This window comes from Podarcis pityusensis (assembly GCF_964106645.2).
Source record: "Podarcis pityusensis genome assembly, chromosome: 9".
In the NCBI taxonomy this organism is placed as follows: domain Eukaryota; kingdom Metazoa; phylum Chordata; class Lepidosauria; order Squamata; family Lacertidae; genus Podarcis; species Podarcis pityusensis.
In genome coordinates, this window is record NC_138034.1 from 57488674 (window position 1) to 57511001 (window position 22328).

General features: G+C 44.8%; 1 protein-coding gene and 1 long non-coding RNA gene across 5 annotated transcripts in view; both read right to left on the reverse strand.

Moving 5' to 3' along the window:
• Window positions 1–1601, reverse strand: part of RAP1GDS1 (Rap1 GTPase-GDP dissociation stimulator 1) — a 99148-nt gene extending 97547 nt beyond the window's left edge. Inside the window, exon 1 of one of the 4 annotated variants that reach the window (XM_081020858.1) lies at window positions 1232–1601. In XM_081020858.1, coding sequence (XP_080876984.1) covers window positions 1232–1235 — 4 coding nt within the window. In that variant the 5' untranslated portion in view covers window positions 1236–1601. The remainder of the gene's footprint in view (window positions 1–1231) is intronic. The other 3 variants (XM_081020856.1, XM_081020857.1, XM_081020859.1) reach the window with 3 other exon arrangements.
• Window positions 1602–14481: 12880 nt separating this feature from the next.
• LOC308485445 lies at window positions 14482–22051 on the reverse strand. The gene is made up of 2 exons (XR_013990505.1): window positions 21973–22051; window positions 14482–14846 (listed from the first exon to the last, which is right to left on the reverse strand). It is a non-coding gene; the product is annotated as an uncharacterized lncRNA (long non-coding RNA).
• Between the last annotated feature and the right edge of the window lie 277 nt (window positions 22052–22328).

The window sequence follows — 22328 nt, forward strand, 5'->3', positions numbered from 1 at the left end:
GGAAATCTTCAATGCAATCAGCAGTTTGGAGAGCCAGGCCTTAGAAAAGCTGAGTGAGCAAGTTAACACCCACTACTTTCAAGACCAACACAGTTTTCTGAAGATTTCTATGCTAATCCTACTTTCCCAAATGACAGTGCAATCCTGTGTGTGCCTCCTCAGAAGTAGGTTCATGCAAGATTGCAGCCTTAAGTCCACAGCTTGCCTTACATCACAAGAAAGTCATGATTTACAAGAGACAGAAGACAGCATCAAGTAACATATATTAATTATGAATATATTTAAAAGGATACTGCAAAGTCTGGCTTTATCACAGTGACAAAACACACACCGCAAATAATTTACCTGATACTGAGGAAACTAAGCCAGCCTACGGATGCACCAAGCCAAATTCTCTGAGGTTAAGTTTATTAGACTGATAGTCAGCTTAATTAAGCTGCTTGATTTACTGGTAAGATCACAAGAGCTGCATCAACTTAATATTTAAGAAAGGCCGCTGGTGCATTTTAAGTTAAGAATGGGGTCCTTATTGTGAGGCACACAGATTTGGTGTGACCAAGAAATGCACTGAAGGCAACATCCATTTCAACCCACCCTAAATCAAGCCAGCATCTACTTTTATTTTAACAATCCCGGCAGTCACGACTTCGATCAGAACCGAGTCTGTGTCGTCATGGGCTTCCTATACATCCGCTACCCCTGCTGTACCCTAAGACAGCAATATCCCTGGGAGGCTGAAGGTGGAAAGCATCAATTAGAAAAGGCGCGGGGGGGGGGGGAGAAGAGAAGAGAAGCACATTGCACCCAGCCCAAGCTCCATCCCCGGGTTGTGTGCGGATGAGGAAGTTGCATGAAGTCCGCTTCCTTCTCCCGCTTGTAGGACACGGTGCGAGAAAGAGGGAAGCCAACTGGGGAGATGGGGTGGTGGCCCATAATGGTGGTGGGGGGGGGGGGAGGACAACGGGGAAAGGATGCACCTTAAGAAGCCACACAACGTGCGCTGGGGAGAGCCTGGGAGGGGGTGGCGTTGGGAGAACGCCCCACTTCCTCCAACCTCCCGGCCCCATTTCCCCGGCCACCCCTCAAAGACTGAGGGACCCTCCTCTCGCCAACGAGCCCCTTTAACTCTCCGACCACCTCGGACTCCGCCTGGACCTCCCTCCCTCAAACAGATGCTTCCTTTTGGCGAGACCTGGGAGGGGACCCGCCGGGGAGGTTTGAGGTGACTTACCCATGTTTCCGCCCGGAGAAATGGGGCGCGGAGGAGGAGGCGCTCCTGGGAGAAGAGAGAGTCTTTCTCCCCACCCGGCTGCTGCGGGGCTGCTTCGCTCTCGCCGCCTCCCCAGTGGCCAGGGAGGGACAGGCGGGGCCCGAGGCCGGTGCAGCTGCTCTGCGGCCAAGAGGCGCACGGACAGGCGGCGGCGGCGGCGGCCAGAGGAGAGCAGAGGGGCGGGTGGCTAGGAAGGAGGCAGGGGCAGCCGGGGCGCTCGCTGCCTTTCCTGCCGTGCCTGGGTGTCCGTGAGTGTGTGTGTGTATGTGTGTGTGCGCGCCAGTGCGTGCGCGCGCCGCCGGGCTGGAGGAGGCAGAGGGAGGCTTGCCCGCGCCCGCGCCCTGACTCGCAAGCAGCGAAAGGAGGCGGAGGCACAGGGGACGGTTCCGGGGTGCGTGCGCTCAGGGCGCGCGCGCGCCGGCCGAGACCAATAGTCCGCCCTGCTGCTGCTGCTGCTGCTTCCTCCCTTTGCCCGGAGGGGAGTGAAACGGGGTTTCTTTCTGCTACCGTGTATGCCGGCTGGATTATGAGTCAGTGCCTTTCCGTACATCCGGGCAAGGCCCTCCTTTAGGAAACACAAAGGCCGGCAGCGCAGCGGGAGGAGCGGGGAGGCGGGTGCAGAGCACCACCCGGGAGGAGCCCCGCGTGGCCTGCGATCCGCGAGCAGGGAGGGTCTCCGCCCTGCTGCCGCCGCCGCCGCCGCGCCTGCCCTTGGCTTGGACGCTGCTGGGCCCCTCTGCGAGACCCAGCCATGGGTGGCTGTGCTTACGGATTTTATAGTATACAGTTCTTCAGAAGATCAGGGCTTGGCTTGGGGTGTGCGGGTTTCCTTTTTCCGTGTGTGTAACAATGGTGAATGCACGTTGAGCCCAGCCAGGCGGAGGGTTGTCCTATGCAAAGCGGTCCTTTCTGCGCGCCTTATGCAGAGGCTGGAATTGGTAGGGCCACCTGTGAAGAGCTCTGTTGCTGCCCACAAATTCCTAACATGGACTGAAACTAATTCCCGCTGGAAATAAGCTGCAGACAACCAAAGCTAGAGTTTTTAGTGTTCTGATTAAGAGCAGTATTAAAGGAGTTGGAATTGCTCAGTTGGTAGAGCATCAGGCTGGTGGGTTGGGCAAAAGCCCGCATTGCAGGAGGTTGGACTAGATGAGCCTTGGGGTGCCTTCGAACTGTACAATTTTATGAACGCAGGCCTTAGCCAAACAGGTAGGTGGTTGTGATCCGCCACCTGCCCACTGAACGTTAGGGCAGAGAGTTTCCAGTGCAACCCCGGCCCTAATAAAGGAGCCTTTGAACATTACTACTGCTATTTAACAAAAAGCACCGAGGGAGCCTTTATATTGGGATAGGGTGCTGATCTCTCCAGATTTCTGGCGGGGGGGGGGGCATATCAGTGGTTCTTCAGTGAGAGGTTTTAGTAAAGGTACACAAGTTTCCCTGAAAGAGCTTGCCCACCACTACCAATATTTCCCTACAAAGTGCACCAAAGGAAGAACACATACACGCTAAGCTGGGGCTGATGGGCGTTAGAGCCCAACAACAACGAGTGCACAATGTTGGCTACCCATAATGTTGCTCATGTCTGAGAGCACCTGTTTTGCACCTAGAAGGTCCCAGGTTCAAGGTTCCTGGCATCTTTTAAAAGCATTCCAGGTAGCAGGATCTGGAAAGAAATCTGCCTGAGGCCCTGGAGAGCTGTTGCCAGTCACAGTAGACAGTACTGAGTTATATCAGCCTTCCCCAGCTTGGTACCCTTCAGACGATATTGGACTTTAAAACCCATCAGCCATAACCATTGGTCAATGGTCAGGGATGATGGGATCTGCAATCCATCACCAGGATGGGGGAAAGCTGCATTAGATAATGATCTGACTCAGTGTAAGGCAGTTTCGTATGTGCAGTTGTTTCCTATGTTCACAGGAAGTGCTGAATGTGCTTTTCATGTGAGGCCTAGTGGGATTGGTTAGCACTCTGCATATTCCCATTGTGTGGCATATAGCAGGGGTGAGCATTGAATGAACTACTTTTCTTTTTTCATAGAACCCAAAGAAGATCCACCAGCTAAAGCCAAGGGCAATATGGTGGTTTAGAAATGGTGGTTGACATATACTTATAGTTAAGGAACAGGGCAGGTCTCAGGGTGTATCTCAACTCAGGAATTTGTTTTCAGTACCAGAACTGAGATTACCAGTTACCATCTCAGTTCAGATCAAAGTTTTTCCTTCTAGGATAACTAGTAACTTTTACAATGTCAACAAATGAGAAACAACATTACTTAATGTTATATCTGTGGGAGAAACCTAGGAATAAACCTATGCTTTATAGCTCCTTATTTCTGCGTAAGTAAAATTCCTTTGCAAGATCTGAGCATTTGAGACAGCTTGTTAATGATGAGCTTTGCTATTGTGAAGGAGCTGAAGTGAAGACTAAAAATAAGTTTCTTAGGACTGAGAGCAGAAAAGGTGAGATTGGAACCTTTGAATGTGTTCTTTCCCTATTAACAGCTGATACAAAAGCTCACGGGAATGTAAAAGGTCACGGTGAATTGCCATGTTCTTCATCAAACTGGATTTGGGCATGAGTTGACAACTAAAATCTAACAGAATCACTTTGGAGAGGAAGTTAAATGCCTTCTCACCCCCTTTAATAAAAACAATATACAAGACAAGTACAGATACCATCAAACTTAGAAACAACACAGCCCAGAACACATTTCAGTTCCGTGCTCACGTGCATGCGCATATCCAAACACCCATATAATAATTATTTTTATTTTTATTATTTATACCCCGCCCATCTGGCTGGGTTTCCCTAGTCACTCTGGGCGGCTCCCAAAAGAATTAAAAGCACAAAAGAACATCAAACATTTAAAAACTTCCCTATCAGTGCCACAATCCAACACAGAGTCAGACCCTTCTAGAATAATTTCAGTTTCGTTTCCATGTACAGTGGTACCTTGGGTTAAATACTTAATTCGTTCCGGAGGTCCATACTTAACCTGAAACTGTTCTTAACCTGAAGCACCACTTTAGCTAATGGGGCCTCCTGCTGCTGCCGCGCCGCTGGAGCACGATAACTGTTCTCATCCTGAAGCAAAGTTCTTAACCTGAAGCACTATTTCTGGGTTAGCGGAGTCTGTAACCTGAAGCGTATGTAACCCGAGGTACCACTGTATTGAAAAGATGAATGACAAATGGCCAAGCATTACCCCTCCCCCATTTTTTGTTAAAGTATTCTGAATATGAGCAACCTTGCCCAAGGGCCTCTTGTGGTCCTTGCAGCCAGGGCGATGGTGGTGGTTCTCAGGGTGAGGGACATAAATAACCCCACTGAAGTTCTATCCATCTGTTAAAATTGTCAGAAGAAGCCTGAATAGAGAGCAGTGTTCCTGTCTATTTGATCCTTGAGCTGAGCCCGGAACTCAGATTTAAAACATGGCTAGGTCACAGTGACTTGTGATTGCTTTTTACCTTTTGACATTTTCTTTTCACATACTTTGTGAGTTCCCAAGCTTCAACAGTTCTCACCCATGACTTAGTTTTGTATTTTTTTCCTCTCTTACCCTAAAGAGCTTCTGAAAGCATTTTGTCTGTGTAGCACAGTTTCCAAGAAGCTGTCAGGAGGGAGGGAGCAAATTATTAATACTTTAGTGGCAAACACACAGAGAGAGAGAGATTTAATTTTCTTAACAGAGAGATGATTTCATAACATTTACGGTGGATAAAGTGGAAGAATGTTAGCATTGCCAGAACAGCTTTGTATATGTAGGTCGACGGCTAGGATGTTACGGTTTATTTTGTTTGAAATAAAAAAGGGGCTGCATTAAATATCAGTTTCTGCAACATTGTTACCTCACAAGGTTTGGGTGGTTCCATCTTTGACTGCCTTTTGATGGCTTGTTAAATCAGTATTGGTATCTGTTTACGCCACAGCAATGGAGCATCCATGAAATATGTGTAACAGCTAAAATGTCCCCCATCACTAAGGATGTGGCGAATTGGTCCGTTTCGGTTTGTCGTTTTCCCAATCTTAAATTTGTTTCTCTACATTTCCACATCAGTTCGTAATTTATTATTTTTTAAAAGTCATAATGGGAATTCATCAGCATTTTAGTGTGAATTTATCCTGATGTATGCATTAGTTTATAGGTTGGTGTTCAGTTTTTACCTAAAATACTTTTTTTTTTTGCAAAGCAGTGTTCCCTAAAAATGCATTTTTGCATGTCTCTTTCACTAATATATACACTTTATGTGCGCTTTATGTGCACATTACTTGGGTGGAGAACTGCATGTAAAATTTGGAGATGCGTGAATTTCAAATGATGGTTGTGTTTTGGTTCTTGTGTTGTTTTAGAAAATGCAAATTAGGTAGGTTTGCCTTTAATTGCAAACTGAACCACATTTCTCTCCCAAACGTACCCACCTCCCAATGAGCAGCAGAAAGTCATCTGAACATGGTCCTTGCACAGTTAAGATGAAAAAGAATTTTTTTTTTTTTTTTTGGTGCCTCAACATCTCGTAGAAAGGAAAGAAGGAATCATGCAGTCCCAAGATAGTTGATCATAGATCTAGATTTAGTGGCATCTGCCTTCTGCTTGAGTCAATCTGTTCTAGCAGTCTGATACAAGACATTTATTGTGGAGGAAATACTGAGAGGGCAAAGCGGCTTTGGAAGAAATTATTCAAGGCAAGAAATGTTGATGAAACTGCCGATAATGCTAAGGGACTAAAAGAAAAAAGGACTCTGAATCAGCAGAACTTGAATAAAATTACCTCAGTGTTCTTTCTTTTCATGCTTGCTTAAAATATTATTGGAAGTGTTTTGTTTATCTATCAGCTTTTTGCTTCCAAAGTGTGTAAGGAGTCAAAGAGGATGCCCAGGCTCTCTGGTTGTTAAGGATTTACAGATAGCCTATGACGCAGAGGAGAGTTTTGATAACCAAACAAACCATGACACACTTCCTTCTATTGTTTCCACTCAGCTATGCTCTCTTGCCACAGTTTATTAACTGTTCTATTTTTCTAGAAAAAAGAGGTGCTGGAACTCTCCAGGGATGCCTTCCTTGTTCCCTTTATAATGGCAATGGCGCCCACCTGAGAGGTGCTGGAACTGAGTTCCGGGTGGGGAAAAAGCCCTGCTCTTATTTGTCATGAAAGCCTAGTTTGGCCAGAGACAGCTATAAGGGGTGTCTGGCAGGTGAGGGACCCCAGAAAACTAAAAGGACCCTAAAAGGAATGAGTTTCCCCAAGTTGACTAAGGGTGTGTGTACACATTAGCTGCTTAAAACACAGCTAGGTTCCCCCTCCCCACTCAATTCAGATCGAATCTGGGATAAGGCAGCTCTGTATGTCTCTCCCAACCCATGTCCACATAGCTCATGGGAGAAGAACCCTAGGCCCAGGGCTAAATGTGGTCCTCCAAGCTTTTCTATCTGCCCTCGGAAGTCCTTGTACAGTGGTGCCCCGCAAGACGAATGCCTCGCAAGACGGAAAACTCGCTAGACGAAAGAGTTTTCCGTTTTGGAGGTGCTTCGCAAAACGAATCTCCTATGGGCTTGCTTCGCAAGACGAAAATGTCTTGCGAGTTCCTGCGGGTTTTTTTTCCTCCCCCCCCCTTTTCTAAGCCGCTAAGCCGCTTATCTGCTTATCCGATAAGCTGATAAGCCGCTAAAAGCCGCTAATAGCGCTAATAGCGCTAATCCGCTAATCCGTCAATGGGCTTGCTTCGCAAGACGAAAAAACCGCTAGACGAAGAGACTCACAGAACGGATTCTTTTCGTCTTGCGAGGCACCACTGTACATCATTTTTGCTTCTGTGGCCCCTGGAAGTTTGCCAAAGACAAAAAGTACCACTCCTTGTATAATTAAACTCGCTCAAATTGCTTTGGGGATGGAGGAAAGGAAGGAGAGAAAACCTGCTCCATTGTTTCCAGGAAATTGTGCTTTATTTGTTCAATTTATTATTTATTCAATTTATATGCCACCCTTTATCTGAATAAATTACCAGATGCCATTCCTCTGTGATGTGGCTTATCTTCTTTTTGCATGAATTAATTATATAAGAGGAGCAATTGTTTATTGTCAGTGTGAAACTTTGCCGTTCTCAGAGAAGTACAGTTAAAAGAGTAAGTGTTTGAGTATTATTACGGATAATCTCTGTGTATCTGTGCAGTTTTGCCTAAGGGGCAGAGATGAACGGGTAACAGTACACCAGTGGGAGAGGATGACTTTGAAAATCCACACTTCTCTCTTGATAACTTATGGTGTGGGTGGTGGCAAGAGGATCATAGCTTGTATCAGCAGGTTTTCATATGCTTATCTTCAGGCAACGGAAATTGCTGGTAGGAGCGATGTTCCCCCCTCCCTCTTCCCAGGGAAGAATCAAAAGTGTCAGGATCAAAGACCACATTGCTGACTCTGTGCTTGCTGAGCTGCATTGATATAACAATGGTTCTGGGCATTAATAGCACAAAAGGTCGCAGGACACAAATGCTGGAGGATGACAGTGAGCAGAAAGGATCTTTCTTTCACACATTTTTAAAAACCAATAGGTATATATTTCAGCTAAACGTATGATGGGAAGTAAGTCCAATTCACTACCTGAGAATTCAGCTTTCTTTTTCTTTTCTTTTTTAAAAAATTGCATCTGATTTCTGTGCTAGCAAGGACAATGTTGTATGGCCCAGGGGTGGCTAATTTATGTGACCCTCCAAATGTTGTGTAACTACAATTGAGGCTGCTGGCTGAGGGTACCGGGCACTGGGAGTCCCAACAACTAGTGAAAGGTTACTGGTTATCCACCCTGGCATAGCAAGAGCAGGTCATACCAATTGAGGAAGCCCAACTTATGAGTGACCTGCCCTGGCCTTTTGGCAAAAAGAAACTTCCTTGGTACTTAGGCTTGTTCCCTGCACTTCCCTAGGAAGGATGTTAGCTTAGTGGTGGAGAGCATGCTGTGCATGCAGAAGCTCTCAGTTCATTCCTCAGCATCTCCAGGTGAGGCTGAGAAAGGCTCCTTCCTGAAACCCTGTAGGGTGAATGCCAGGGTAGACTACACTAAGCTTCTGGCTTTGTATAAGACAACTTCTGATGTCCCTCTCCTTTTGCTAAACCTGTAGGCTAGCGCACAGGTTAAATCCCAGTTTGTATTGTACTGATACTGTTTCCAACCTGACACAAACTCTGGTAACCACTAGACTAGACTGCTGCAATGCACTGCATGTTGGGCCGCCTTTGAAGGTGGTTCAAAAACTGACATCAGTGTGGCATATGGCAGCCAGACCGCTGATGGGGAACAGGTGGTCAGAACATATATCTCTAGTTCTTGTGTGCTGCATTGACTTCCAATTTGTTTTCAAGCCCAGTTCAAAGTACTAGAAAACCTTGATCTAGAACACCTTGCACAGGTCGGAACCTCAGTACCTCCCAGATCACCTTAGATCAACATCTGAGGTGCTTCTCTTTGTATACTCTCCAAGACATATCCAGAGGGTAGCAACAAGAGAACAGGCCTTTTCTGTGGTAGCCCCCCAAGTATGGAATGCTTTCCCCAGTGAAGCTTCCTAGCAACAACTTGTCATTCTGCCAGTGCTAGGTGAAGATGCTTTTATTGTCTCAGACACTTTGGTCAGCACTAACAATCTGGCATTGGGTGGCTCTTTTTTGGTGCTCATTCTTGTGTGGGTGTGGATACTTTGTGTTGTGTGATTTTTTTGTGGGTAATCGCTTTTAGTGCATTCACATTGCTTTAAAGGATAGTATATTATATTTTGTGTGTTATTGCTTCTGTAAATCATTCTGAGACTTCTTTTGATTGTGAAGCGATCTATAAATTGAATGAACCAACTAAATTTGAGGCTTGACAGACTCTTCTGAAGCAGACTGAATTACGAAGAAATAAGAAAATATATGTGGTCAAATAACTATTTTCTTTGTGCAGGTATTTTTTTTTGTAAACAGTTTTTACTGTACTTTTAGTAAGTACAGAACAAGGTAAAGCAATGGCGAAATTATAGCAAAGAAGTGAAGGGCAACACAAAAAAGATAAAATACCAAGCAGTGTTTTTAAGGCATATATGGTACAGAAAAGTAGCAGTGGACAAAGATGAAACTTTAGTTATGTAAGAGGAACAGCAGCTTCAGAGCTAGCTTAGCACATAATGTTAATTACTCACCACCACCCCTTAGCAGAGTGTATACATTGCTCTGAAAAAGAGTGTATACAAATTCATGGAGACTAAGGCTATCAGTGACTACTAGCTATCATTGCTCTAGACCAGGGGTTAGCAACCTTTTTCCGCTGTGGGCCGGTCCACCGTCCCTCAGACCATGTGGTGGGCCGGACTATATTTGGGGGAGGGGGAATGAACGAATTCCTATGCCCCACAAATAACCCAGAGATGCATTTTAAATAAAAGGACGATTCTGCTCACATAAAAACACGCTGATTCCCGGACCGTCCGCAGGCTGGATTTAGAAGGCAATTGGGCCTCATCCGGTCCCTGGGCCTTAGTTTGTCTACCCCTGCTCTAGACAGTCTGCTGTCGAAGGCAGTATTCCTTTGAATACCCCTCCTTGGAATCACAAGTGAGGAAAGTTCTGTTGTTCTCAGGTCCTGCTATCGGGCTTTCCATCGGAAACTGGTTGACCACTGTGAGAACAGGATGCTGAATTGCATGTGTTGGTTTTTGGATTTGGTTCAAGATAAAAGAATATTGGTAAAATAAAAAGGAGAATTCCCTGGATTCCTAGATCCAGGTTTGGGGCAAGTACTCTTTGGTAAGAGAGTCCAAGCAGAGATTTAAAATCACAAACCATGCAACAAAATAAAGTTGGAAACCTTTAAAATATCCCCCCCTGAGTTGCTTCTAGAGTTCCCCACTTTCTTTAACATAGAAAGCTCCCACATGTTTGGTAAGTTAAAAATGCTTTACTTACAAATGCTTTCCCATACAGCCACAAGAAAAGAAAGGCAGTATAACTTAGGTTCCAAAAAAAAAAAAAGTTTCTAAATTATTTTTATAGTAACAGAAAGATGGCTTGCTAAAGCCATGTGGTCTAAGCTTGGAGCATCCAGCTTAGACCTCCTTACTGGTAGGGTTCACATGGTGAACAAAGAACAACAACAAAGAGTTGGTAACCTTTCCTCTCCAGGTGCAAGGGTGTGGCATAGCTAAGCCTGGCAGGACAGCTTACTCTTGTCTTAGCCCCTTCATGCATTAATTAGAGTTAAGTATGCTAGTTATATGATGCTGATTTATCCCACCAGATGGGCCTTTGGTATGATCCTGCAGGACTTTTCTTATGTTCTCATCTCTCTATGCTAAAACTGTACCAAGTTTCAGGATTTTCTGGAAAGTGGCTACTGATCCATGTTAAGTTGGTGGCAGACATATGCCTCAATTTCAGTTGTAATCAGTGAGACTTCATGTATCATATTTAGCTATATGTGCCACTGTATAACAGATTACTGTTCCCAAATTGTGGATCATGTCCCGCTTTCGCTTCTGAACATAGCCGTTATGCATATCCTTCCCCTGAAGATGTATTTTCCTAAATTGTGCTGATATGTATATATGTGATTACCACTGGAATTTCAGGGGGGAAATAATCAGCTTGGAATATTTTTGTACAACAGAAAAAATATTTTGTGCTGTCACAGCAAGTCTCTGCAAAGCTTGATTCAGTAATAACATGTCTTAAAATTGTAAAGTTGGTGAACTGTGATTCAGTGAAGTGGAGTTAAGAGGATAGGCATGTCTGGGTGTTTTGAATTGCTGAGTTTTCAATGTCCCCAAAGCCACAATTTGTTGAATTTGGCCGCATCTCTCCCCTTCCTCCCCCCACCAATATATATATGGGCATAAATAAGACATGGGTAACAATGCATTAAAGAGCTATGAGTTGACTGCATCCTATTGAGAGGGTTGTGTGTGTGTGTGTAAACCTCTCGGTTTTATGCCGTCGGAATGTTGCCTACTATATAAAGTTAATAAATATATCACTCTACTCTTTTTTTGCCTCTGGTCCTGCCTGCCAGTGGGTCCCAGTTGGAACCCCATGAGGAAAGATAACCTCAGACTGAAAAAGGTTCCCTAACCCATACCCTCCAAGTGTCCCTATTTTCCAGGGAAAGTTCCAGAATTACAAAGCCACCCCATCTTCTGATTTGACCCCAGAATGCCCTTATTGCCCCCACCAGTGCCAAACTTGGGGAGGAGGATGAGCTGGCACTTGCCCTGAGTGGCAGCAGCAGTGGCAGCCTCCATGACCTCTTCATGGCTGCCGCTGCCAGCCTCCTCTCTTGGAAGACTGGGTTAGGAGGAGAGGCTGCCCCTGGCAAGGCCCAGCCTCATGTGAGGTGCTGGCTCTGAGGTTTAGGCAAAAGGCAGGGCTGCCTTGGGTGGGAGCAGAGCAGAGCTCAAGGAGACATATTTTTTAAAAAATGCTTTTATGTCCACGTCTGATCTTGCCCCGTTTTTCTTTTTGTAGATCTACCAAAGAAAATAAAATCAGGTTTAAGGGGTTTTCTCAGCGGAGGGTGTGTGTTGGGGTAGCGGTGGCGGAAATGTTCTGCAGGGGGAGTGAGAAATGTCCCTATTTTCACCTGAGGAATTTTGGAGGGTACGCCAAAACAGGTTTACAGGAATAAGAAACTAGATAGCTGTTACCTACTCTATTACCCAACTTTGGAGCAACATCCTTGTCTCTTCGAATCTGGCTGGATCTCTTTTTTTGCCCTTAGAATGGCAGCAAAATTTCCTACCTCAGGTACAGTATCTACCGCACATTGCCCTGGGGGTCCCAGTGAGTTTTATTAATGGAGGAATTAGACAATATGCACTGTTTGCACTATATATGCAATATGTTTCTGCACCCTGTTTGTATTGGATTTTCAATATCCTGGGTCTGCCTCATGGCGCCTCAGGTTGTTACAGAGCTCTGATGAAGCAGTTGTAGTCCATCGTAAGATTTTATCTGCCATATGTATACATATTAGAGTATTTTGTTTTGTTTGAACCAGAACAGCATATTGGTACATTACTTGATAGAAGCTGCTCTCTGAAGCTGAACTGTCCTGATTTGTGCCATTAGTTGCTGGCTTCAAAAGAAATTCTCCTTTCTTGTCTCCCTATGTTTGTCTAAAGTCACATTCATCTGCTCATCCCAGTGGGTGCCATATCTGATAGCGACACTGAGTTCCAGTGACATCAGTTCATGTTGAAATTTCTTCAAATTCTCTTAGGTCCAGTGGTCTGTCACATAGCCTTCTGGGGCTGCTGATGCTATCAGACAGTTGCACTGCAGCTAATTTATCTCTATAGAGATATCTATGAATGGATCAGAGAACATGTGGCATACTGAATAGACCATTCAGAGGGGAAAAGTTTAAAGATCACAGCGGTTAAAATCTGTGGAGATACAGTTATGTCTAATGCAACTAAAGGAAGCACAGTGTTTTCTCTGCTGTTTATCCTTACCAAGTTATAAACATTATTAACTTTTTTTAAAAAAAGTATCATTAAAATGTATGTCAAATGCTATCCAAATAGGTACTAGAACAAATGCAAATCCTGGTGAATTCATTAAACAAAGGAATTAAAAAGGGTTTTTTTTGTAATTGTCCAGCTTAGTGATTTTTACTATCTGCTTAAAAACTGCAGCTAAGCAGAGTTTTCAGGATAATTTCACAGGCGTTGGGCCATCACTAAAAAGGCCTTGTTCTGTCCCTGGTACACCAACCTGATGGACCTTAGACACAGTCTAGAGAACAGTTTCTTTGAGTTCAGTCTTAGGACCCAATCAGGTTCATGTGGGGGAAGGCTGTCCTTGAAATGACTGTGCCTCAGACTGTTGATACAACCTGGCTTAGATATGAATTAGTTAAAAGGTGTTTTTAAAAAATGTTGAGATGTGCAAACAGTTGCCAGTGACCTTTACAGAACCATAGAAGGTTAAGCTTGTGTCCTTAATCTGTTTGTCTAACACATTTTTATTTCACTCTTCTTCTAAGCAGCATCATGTGACATATTAGGCTTCCTGATCTTATCCCCCTGGCACTCCGGTAAGGTAGCTTAGCCCAAGAGAAAGAAGGTGTCTTTGAGGTTAGTTAGGCCAAGAGATAATGGCTGACCCTTGGCCACTCTCAGATTTGCAGCTGAATGAGTTTCCTATCTTAGTCTTCCCAATCCAAGTTCAGCATTCCATTCACTGAAATGCACTGCCTTGCCTTCTTCCACAAATAATTACATAGCCCACATACTCCACTGTTTCTCTGTGGCTTCCAATTAAGTACATGCCAAAAGAGGAAGCTTTCAAACCCCACAACTTGCCCTTGGATCTTTTCCAAGGAAAATGGCAACAGGCGAAGCTAGTTGCAGAAACACCTGGGAATGTTGCAGAGATGAAGCATCTTTGTGAAGAGGTTTTGGGGAATTGTTTAGGCATTGGGATGAGGATTTTGGAACTGAATTTTCAGCTGTAGCTTAAAGAAGCAAGTCAGAGGACACAAACAAAACTGCATGTTCACCTTAGTGTTGATAAATGAGTAGAGTGATTAAGCTAATCCATGGACCCTGGCTGACAATCAATCAAACATCAGGGACTCATGAAGATTATGCTTGTTAATCACCACTTGCATGTTGTTATAACAAAATTACAGAGTCAGAATCAGTGTATAGGGAATGCATTACTGCAAATTCTGTATTAGCATCACAGCGCTCTCTCTCTGTCTCTCTCTCTCTCTCTCTGTGTGTGTTACTCTTATACCATAGCTGCAATCTTACTGTATGACCATTTTCTATTCAGTATAATCATTTTCTATATTCATGCTTGTGTGTACAACATAGAAAAATGATTTATTATTGGATATTATTTAGCAGAATGGATACTATGTTGATGTGTTCATAGCAAGGCAGCTGCTTAAATAGGTTAGAGACAACCTAGTACTTGCAGTGACTTCATTTGTCCACATTAATCCTTTATTACCCTTGGATCTCTCCTTTTCCCTTGTCATTTTCTGTACAATCAAGACTGTAAGGACCTGGGGTGGGGTTAAAGACTTGTCTTGATTAGGAAATTATGTGAAATGCCATGTGCACTGTGTACACAAATAAGAATCCTTTTGCAAACCACTTTGAGGTTTTTTTACAATCAAGCGGTGTAAAGTTTATGAAATAAAATAATAAATAACATGACAGGGGGAGGGTAGAGAAAGAGATGAAAGTGTATTTATTCCCTGTTGTTAAAGGTGAATGAGCTGAATCACATGTTGCCATTATAATGAGAAATCGGGGGGGGGGGTGTTCCTACAGCTTAAAACTTGAAAATGATTCTGATTTTGTTGCAGACAGAATAAGAAATGGCTGGTTTTGAATGAGCTAAATGCTTGACAAGACATTTTGGCAGAGTGCAACACAGCTTTCCCTCTATTCCCCTGGAGAGGACCTGGGTGGGCAAAGTCTTCTTCTAGGTCCACTCAGGTGCCCCGCCCACCAGGAGCCCAGCTTGATGCTAATTGCCTCCCAACGCCTTGTGGAATCTTCTGGCTCCTGGCATGCCTCCAGTGACATTCTCTGCAAGGAGGTGGGAAACTGAAAATGCAGCTATGTCATTTCCCCCCTCGATTTGGACTGAAGCTGTTTTCGGAGGAAATGTATCAAAACACAGTATTTTATAACAAATTACAGGATAGATGTGGATTTTGGTTAATGTCACGTGTACACTACTTCCAAAAGCAGTGGAGGGAGCACACTGGCAGCAGAGTAAATGTGTGTGTGCATGTGGGTACACAGCCTCAGATTATCTTAACTTCAGTACAGTGGTACCTCGGGTTAAGTACTTAATTCGTTCCGGAGGTCCGTTCTTAACCTGAAACTGTTCTTAACCTGAAGCACCACTTTAGCTAATGGGGCCTCCCGCTGCCGCCGTGCCGCCGGAGCACGATTTCTGTTCTCATCCTGAAGCAAAGTTCTTAACCTAAGGTACTATTTCTGGGTTAGTGGAGTCTGTAACCTGAAGCGTATGTAACCTGAAGCGTATGTAACCCAAGGTACCACTGTATGTTTGCTGCATTCCTGCATTGCAGGGGGTTGGACTGGTTGATCTTCCAACTCTATGATTCTGTGTACCTTCAGACTATGCCCTGAAGCTTTGAGCTAACATTTTCTGTAAAACAGACTAGCCTAAGTGACATTTCCTTCTCTGATTTCATTGTCCTACAGAAAATCACCAGACCGGAAGTGCACAAGGTATGGTAGATAAGTGTGCTAGTCCCGGGGGGAAGGTTACTGTTGTCGTAGTCAAAGTCCAGTCCTGAGTCACTAGCCTGGAAACAGTTCACAAGGAGCAAAGCGAGGTCCGAAGCAGGAAGCTGGGCGGGGACAGGAACACTGGAAGGTCAGGTCTGGGTCCGGGTAGGAGCAGGTACTCAACGACGACGTTGCTCCCGCAACCTGGGACCGGGCTGACTGGCCTTTATCTTCTCTGAGGCCAGGGGCGGTCCCGGCCCCCAGGAGACCCGCCTCTCCTGGCCTTAAGACGAGCACTCCTCCTGGGAGAAACCAGTTCTCTTCGCCTCTCCGCCCTGAGCCTCTGCAGTTCAGGAGAGGCTGAAGGGTTACTGGGCCCAGGGGGAGACTCACCTGTAGGCACAGAGTCCTCAACCACCTCTGGAGCCAGAATGGATTCACCTGGTGCCTGCTCCTGAGGATCCGGCACAGGTGTAGGTGCCTCAGAATCAAGGCCTTGCCCCAGTTCAGCCGGCCCTGGAGGCGGGGACTCCTGTGCAGGCTGGGATTCCTCCGGTTCACCCTCTGAATCGGATTCCCAGGCCATCACAATAAGATTTCATAATGCTCAGACTTCATCACTTCTATGAAGCCCTTACCAAATATTGAACTCCAGAAACTAGGATTATTACCAATTCTGCAACAAATTTTGCCATACAACATAGCAGCTTTGAATGTGCGCCGTGTAAGCCAGTTCAAATCACACTTCAACCAGAAATACAGCCCTCTGGTGGATAACAATAGTACCTGACAATTGTTAGGTAGACAAAGCTGTTGCAAGGTTGACTAAGATAATATGCATGAACTGCTTTGAGCACTTGACGTGCGCTATCTGAAACATTTTCCACCATTTCTCGAAGACTGTCAACACTATTTGTTTGCACATGCAATATCATTTTTGCTTAGTGCATAGGAAGACTTCTATGAAGTGCGTCAAAGCCATTTGCTACATGAATTATGCAGTTCCTAGAGCCCTCTAAAAATAAACCACGAAAATGGGCATGAGAGGCTAGTTAGCAAGCAGTTCAGAGGGTGACCTCTTTTCCTGGTTCCTCCACATTCCATAACAATAAAAGCTCCTGATATGCTCAGTGTTAATATAAAATATCCTACAAGGCCACAGCCAAAGATTTGCCCAATTGTTTTGGTCGGCATACGAATGGTGTGAAAAGTTCTCTCCTCGATTTCCCCTCTCCTTTATACCACCTGGGCTGGGAAGCATCCACAGATCCAGTGGCGTAGCGTGGGGGGTGCAGGGGGGCCCAGCCGCACCGGGCGCAACATCTGGGGGTTAGGGTTAGGGGGCGCAAATTACTTGCCTTGCCCCGGGTGCTGACAACCCACGCTACGCCACTGCACAGATCCCTAACCTCTGATCCAGCCATACTCCCCCAGAATCTTAGAATCACCAAATTGTAGAGTTGGAAGGGACCACAAGGATCATCTAGTTGAACCCCCTGCAATGAAGGAACCTTTTGCCCAGTGTGGGGCTCAAACCCACAATCCCGAGATTAAGAGTCTCATGCTGTACCAACTGAGCTATTCCTCAGCTCTAGAAGCAAGAGAGTATTTCAGGAAGCCTTGCAGCATTCTTAAAATGTTGATCAACTACTGGAAATAGTAAAGCAGTCAACATACGCGAGCAACAGTGCAACCTCATGTTCATGCAGGTTCCACAGTGGGTTCTGCTGGCTAGTCTTAGCAAGAGACTGCAGGAAAGCTTTCAGCCTTAATATGAGCTCACCCCATTTCTAAATACAGGATAGCTAAGGGGTGCGACAGAATTGGATCAATGCTGCCTTTTTGTAGCTGTGTTTAAGATTAACCACCTGAAGTGCCTTATACCAGCAATTTACACAACCCCATCCATGCCTACTCAGAAATAAGTCCTATTGAATCCAATGGGGCGTATTCCCCAGTAAACGGATTGCAGCCTTAATCTTTTAGGATACACATTTTAAATCTGCTCAGTTCAAATATTAGGGCTAGTCACTCATACACGATTATCAAAAACATGAGATGAATATGGGATTGTCAGGATTCTGACAAGTACTTGCAAACTTATGAAAATATTTCAGATTTACATGCATCCTGTAACCATTAGTGGAAAATTCCCCCAACCCCCCTTTTTAATCAGAATTGCAATGTTGTAAATAACAAACCCTTTGTGGTCCTTGAAAACCATGGGGGTGTACATTCCCCATTCTGATGAAGCTTACTTTGTATGAGTTGAGTTTCATTTGCATGCTCAGGAACCATAATTGAGGTTAGGAAGTGTCACAAAAATAAAAAGGACATATTTTTTGTCTTTCAAGCCAAGCATGAACATTGCACGTTTGGCCTTGGCTGAATACATTTAGATAACTCTGAACAATGGATGACTCATTCCTCTTTATGAATGAATTACTGCTTTTGTATTCCCGTAATCTATGCTTAAAGACTTACTGGCTTTCCATAAACTCTCAAGTTGTGTATGTATGTTATGTAATCTCTGCAGGAGGCCTTCTAAAGTGAAGTTGATTCAGGGCATGAAGCATAACATGTTACTTCCTTTTGCAGAAAGCCAAAGATGGCCAGAACTTTTAAAGAGCACCTTTAGAGGCACAGTGGTGCTGGAGCATATTTTGGATAGCAATCCAATTATTCATAGGAAGCTCAAATGTATCAGTGGTACACAACTTTCAACTCAGATATAGGAGGTGGCACTTTTGAATAGCCTTACAAAGAATAATTCTTTACCTCTCTGATTAAAAAAAGAGTTCAGATTTATAGTAGCCCACATTCTCATTTCAGCTAAATTGCACATGAATGTGGTGTTGTAAGAGTTTCAGAGGTGTTCTCTAAAAGCTTTTGTTTCCTGTAAAGGAAACCCAAACTGTTTATTTTTGGATGTAATATAACTGAGACCAGAGGCAAGAACTGCACTCAATCCAATAGTCATCAAGAGAATTACTAGGAGATTCTTCTTCTGGCACTGCTTAGAAGGCCCCTCATCTAAATATTCACAAATTGTACCGTTCAGATATTCTTTACCACATGTACATCACTTGATGACTCATGGGTGTCAACAGCCTCTATTTTAAAATACTGTGTTTGAGGGCAAGATGAAAGATCTACTGTGATGTTTGATCTGTGATGACCCTTTCACATGTACATGTCGTCACTTGTTGGTTCTACTCACTGAGTGATGAACAAGCAAATGTCAAATTGGGCATTTAGCTGAACGTGCCTGAGGTCTGCTGCTACAACATGCCTTTCTCTCTGGGGGTAGGTCAGAAACTATTTTCTCCCAAGGAGCTGGAGGCAATTTACCTAGTTATTCCCTCCATTTTATCCTCACAACCAGCGGCGTAGCGTGGGTTGTCAGCACCCGGGGCAAGGCAAGTAATTTGCGCCCCCTAACCCCTAACCTGCCGCCGCTGCCAGCTTCTTCTTGCTGCTGCCTGGTCTGGTCTGGTGTGGTTCTCTCCCGCGCTCAGCGCTGCGCTGGGCGGCCGCTGCACTGTCCCTCCCCCAGATAGTCCCTTGCTCTCTCTCCGCACCGCACGCCTGGCACCCACCCCCTCCACAGTGGGCGGCGACCCAGCGGCTCGGCTCGGATTCGCACAGCCAGCACTGCAGTGAGAGAGAGTGAGTGAGCCAGGTAGGGGCAAAGAGCTGCGAGTGCGAGCGCGCCCCCCCCCAGATGTTGCGCCCGGTGCGGCCGGCCCCCCCTGCACCCCCCACAACAACTCTGTGAAGTACGTTAGGTTGAAAGAGAGAGAGAGAGAGAATGGGTTGTAGTCAACTAAATCTTACTCAGAGCAGACCAAGTGAAATTAATGAAGCTAAGTTAGCCATGTCCATTAACCTCAGTGGGTCTACTCTACGTAGGGCTAGTGTTAAATATCATCTAGTGACTGGCCCAAGGTTACTCAGCAACCATAATGTTTGGTTGGGGATTTGAACTCGGGTCTCTGTCCAGTTCTATTCATCACACAGTATCTCAGTGTTAACAAATGAAGTACTAATCAGCAGTGTTGTGATAACTAGTTATTTGTACAGGCTTTGTGGGTACAGGGCTAAGTCAGCTGAGCGTGGGGAAGAAACATCTAATGATATTTTAATGCAAATATCCCTTTTGGCCTATGGGCACATTTGCAAACCATAGAAATGGAGAAAGGGAACCCTGTGGACACCATAGAAGGTCTTTGAGGGCAAATGTGCCACCCGTGGGGGCCATATTAGCCATCCTTGGGTTTTAACTCTGCTTTAGTGGAAGGATATACTTTTGTTACTCACCTTTAGCCTTCAGAATGGGCTGAGCTGTGACTGCATGCAGAGCCATCTTTCCCATAGGGCTTAGTGGTGCGTCGCATCAGGGCGCTGGCCTCTCAGGGGCGCCCCAGTGAGTGGGGGAGCTGCGCGGCTTTGCCGGTGGCCTCCCCTTTCCCTGCACACCCACCAGCTGCACCCCACCAACTATATGGCTGGTGGGTGTGCAGCTTCCTTCCCAAGCCAAGCCTTTGTGGGGATTACTATCCTGCAGTGGCATGGGGGAGAGTTGCGCCCCCCGATGGCTGGCAGTGCGCAGCTTTGCCCCCCCATCCATGGTAATTTGGGGGCGCTGGGCGGATATTTGCACCCCGGTGCCACATCTGCTAAAGACAGCGCTGATTGCATGATAGCATTGGTCTTGTGGAAGTCATTGTGGTAAGCAACACTTCTCCCTACCCTGCAGCTCAAGAGAATTATGCAAGGACAGGTTGTAATGTTGTGAGTACAGTGGTACCTTAGGTTAAGTACTTAATTCGTTCTGGAGGTCCGTTCTTAACCTGAAACTGTTCTTAACCTGAAGCACCACTTTAGCTAATGGGGCCTCCTGCTGCTGTTGCGCCGCCAGAGCATGATTTCTGTTCTCATCCTGAAGCAAAGTTCTTAACCCGAGGTACTATTTCTGGGTTAGCGGAGTCTGTAACCTGAAGCGTGTATAACCCGAGGTTACACTGTAGTTTAGTTGAAAAGAAGGCAAAAAAAAAAAAAGAAACCTGGGAATTAAACTTCATCCAGGGAGGGCAACTTTCTGCCTTGCTGTCTCCCAACAGATGCCCATGTGTGGAACTCAGGGCTGAGCCTACCAATAAGCAGAGTGATGGGGCACCTCAGAAAGCAGATGCTGGGGTCTGGGGGAAACCTGAAAGGTATTGGAAGTTGGAGCTGTGTGTGCCACATGGCCTGCCCATAAGCTAGCTGTCTGTCCTCAGATGCAGTGGAAGATGGTGTCATTGTGCCAGCGCTGAAATAAGTTCCAATTGGAAGTGCAGTCAGTTTCTGTACATATAATGGGGGAGATGGTACTTGTCTCTTGGGATGGGCCCTTGTTGCCTTAACAATTGCACGTGCTTAAGGCTTTTAAATTTTAAATGTCATTTCTTAAATGACTGGTAGAAGATCTGAATTGGATTTTTATAACAGAAATACACAGATCTCATGCTGACCATAGCAAATTAGTGTTCCTTAGCAACACCATGCGTGATGGCTTTTGCTTTTCTACTCATGTTGCACCATGGGAAGAAGGTTTGGACAAGCTCTTAGAAGAGAACCAGATGCTACGGAATCTAGTTTTAAAGGGATGGCGGCTTGAAAGAAAAGTAGTGCATTTTCCTAACGGCTATATTTACAGACTTGTGTGGGCACTCCAGGACACTGGAATTAATGAGCCTGATTCAATTGTGCTCATTAAAGATTTTAAAGTTAAAAGTACCCTTGTTGTTGAATTGCTAACACCATTATCTGTTCTTCCTTATATGTTTAGTGTGAAGAGCGATTTTATTCAGGACTAGCTAAATAATATTGCTTAGATTTGATGCTATGTACAAATCTGTAGCGCAGTAACACATCATTAAATACTGCGAGTTTTTTTTAAAACAAACAAAACACACCAACATGAAGATGGCTGAGTAAGGTTGTAATTTGCAGTCAAAATCTACCAAATCCCTTTGTATCCAGAGAAAAGTTCAACCTGACACTCTAGCATAAAACAGGAACACAGTTCATTGTTCAGATTTCTTATTTCATTTGGCTGGTTTCCTAATAGTGTAATCCTGTACATGTCTACCCAGTAGTATGTTTCATTGAGTTTACTAGGGCTTACTTCCAAGTAAGTATAGGATTCCAAACTCAACCACCATACTGTCTGCTTGCACTCTTTGGGCCAAAGTTTGTGGTCCTTTTTGTTCTCTTCCTTTGGACAAGACTATAACTTTTTGAAGGAAGTCTTCTTGCCTCTAATACTGTAGTTTATTTGACTCTGCTTATTAACCATGCTAGTGCCCTTTTGGTCCACATGGTACCTTTCCTGATCTCTAGTATACACACCAGTTGAGTTTCTAATTCCATGCTTTTAACTATTAAGTCCAAAGACTAAACTTACCTAACTGTGCCTGGGGTGGCAGGGACGTACTACTCAATTTGCTTGGGCTGTGCCTGGATCTAGATGTATCAATTTTCCTAAAGGAAGAAAATATTTTATGTAATTCATTATCATTATCATTAATTAAATTTCTATACCACCATTCATCCAAAGATCACAGGGCAGTTAACAATATAAAAACGCAAAAATACATACCATAACAGCAAAAAATAACAATACCACCACCCCACAGTTTAAAAGGCCATAGATTTTTTCATTAGCCAAAGGCCTGGGAGAAGAGGACTGTTTTTGCCTGCTGCCTAAAGGGATGCAAGGAAAGCGCCAGGCAATCATTTATTTCTACTTGTGGGAAAACT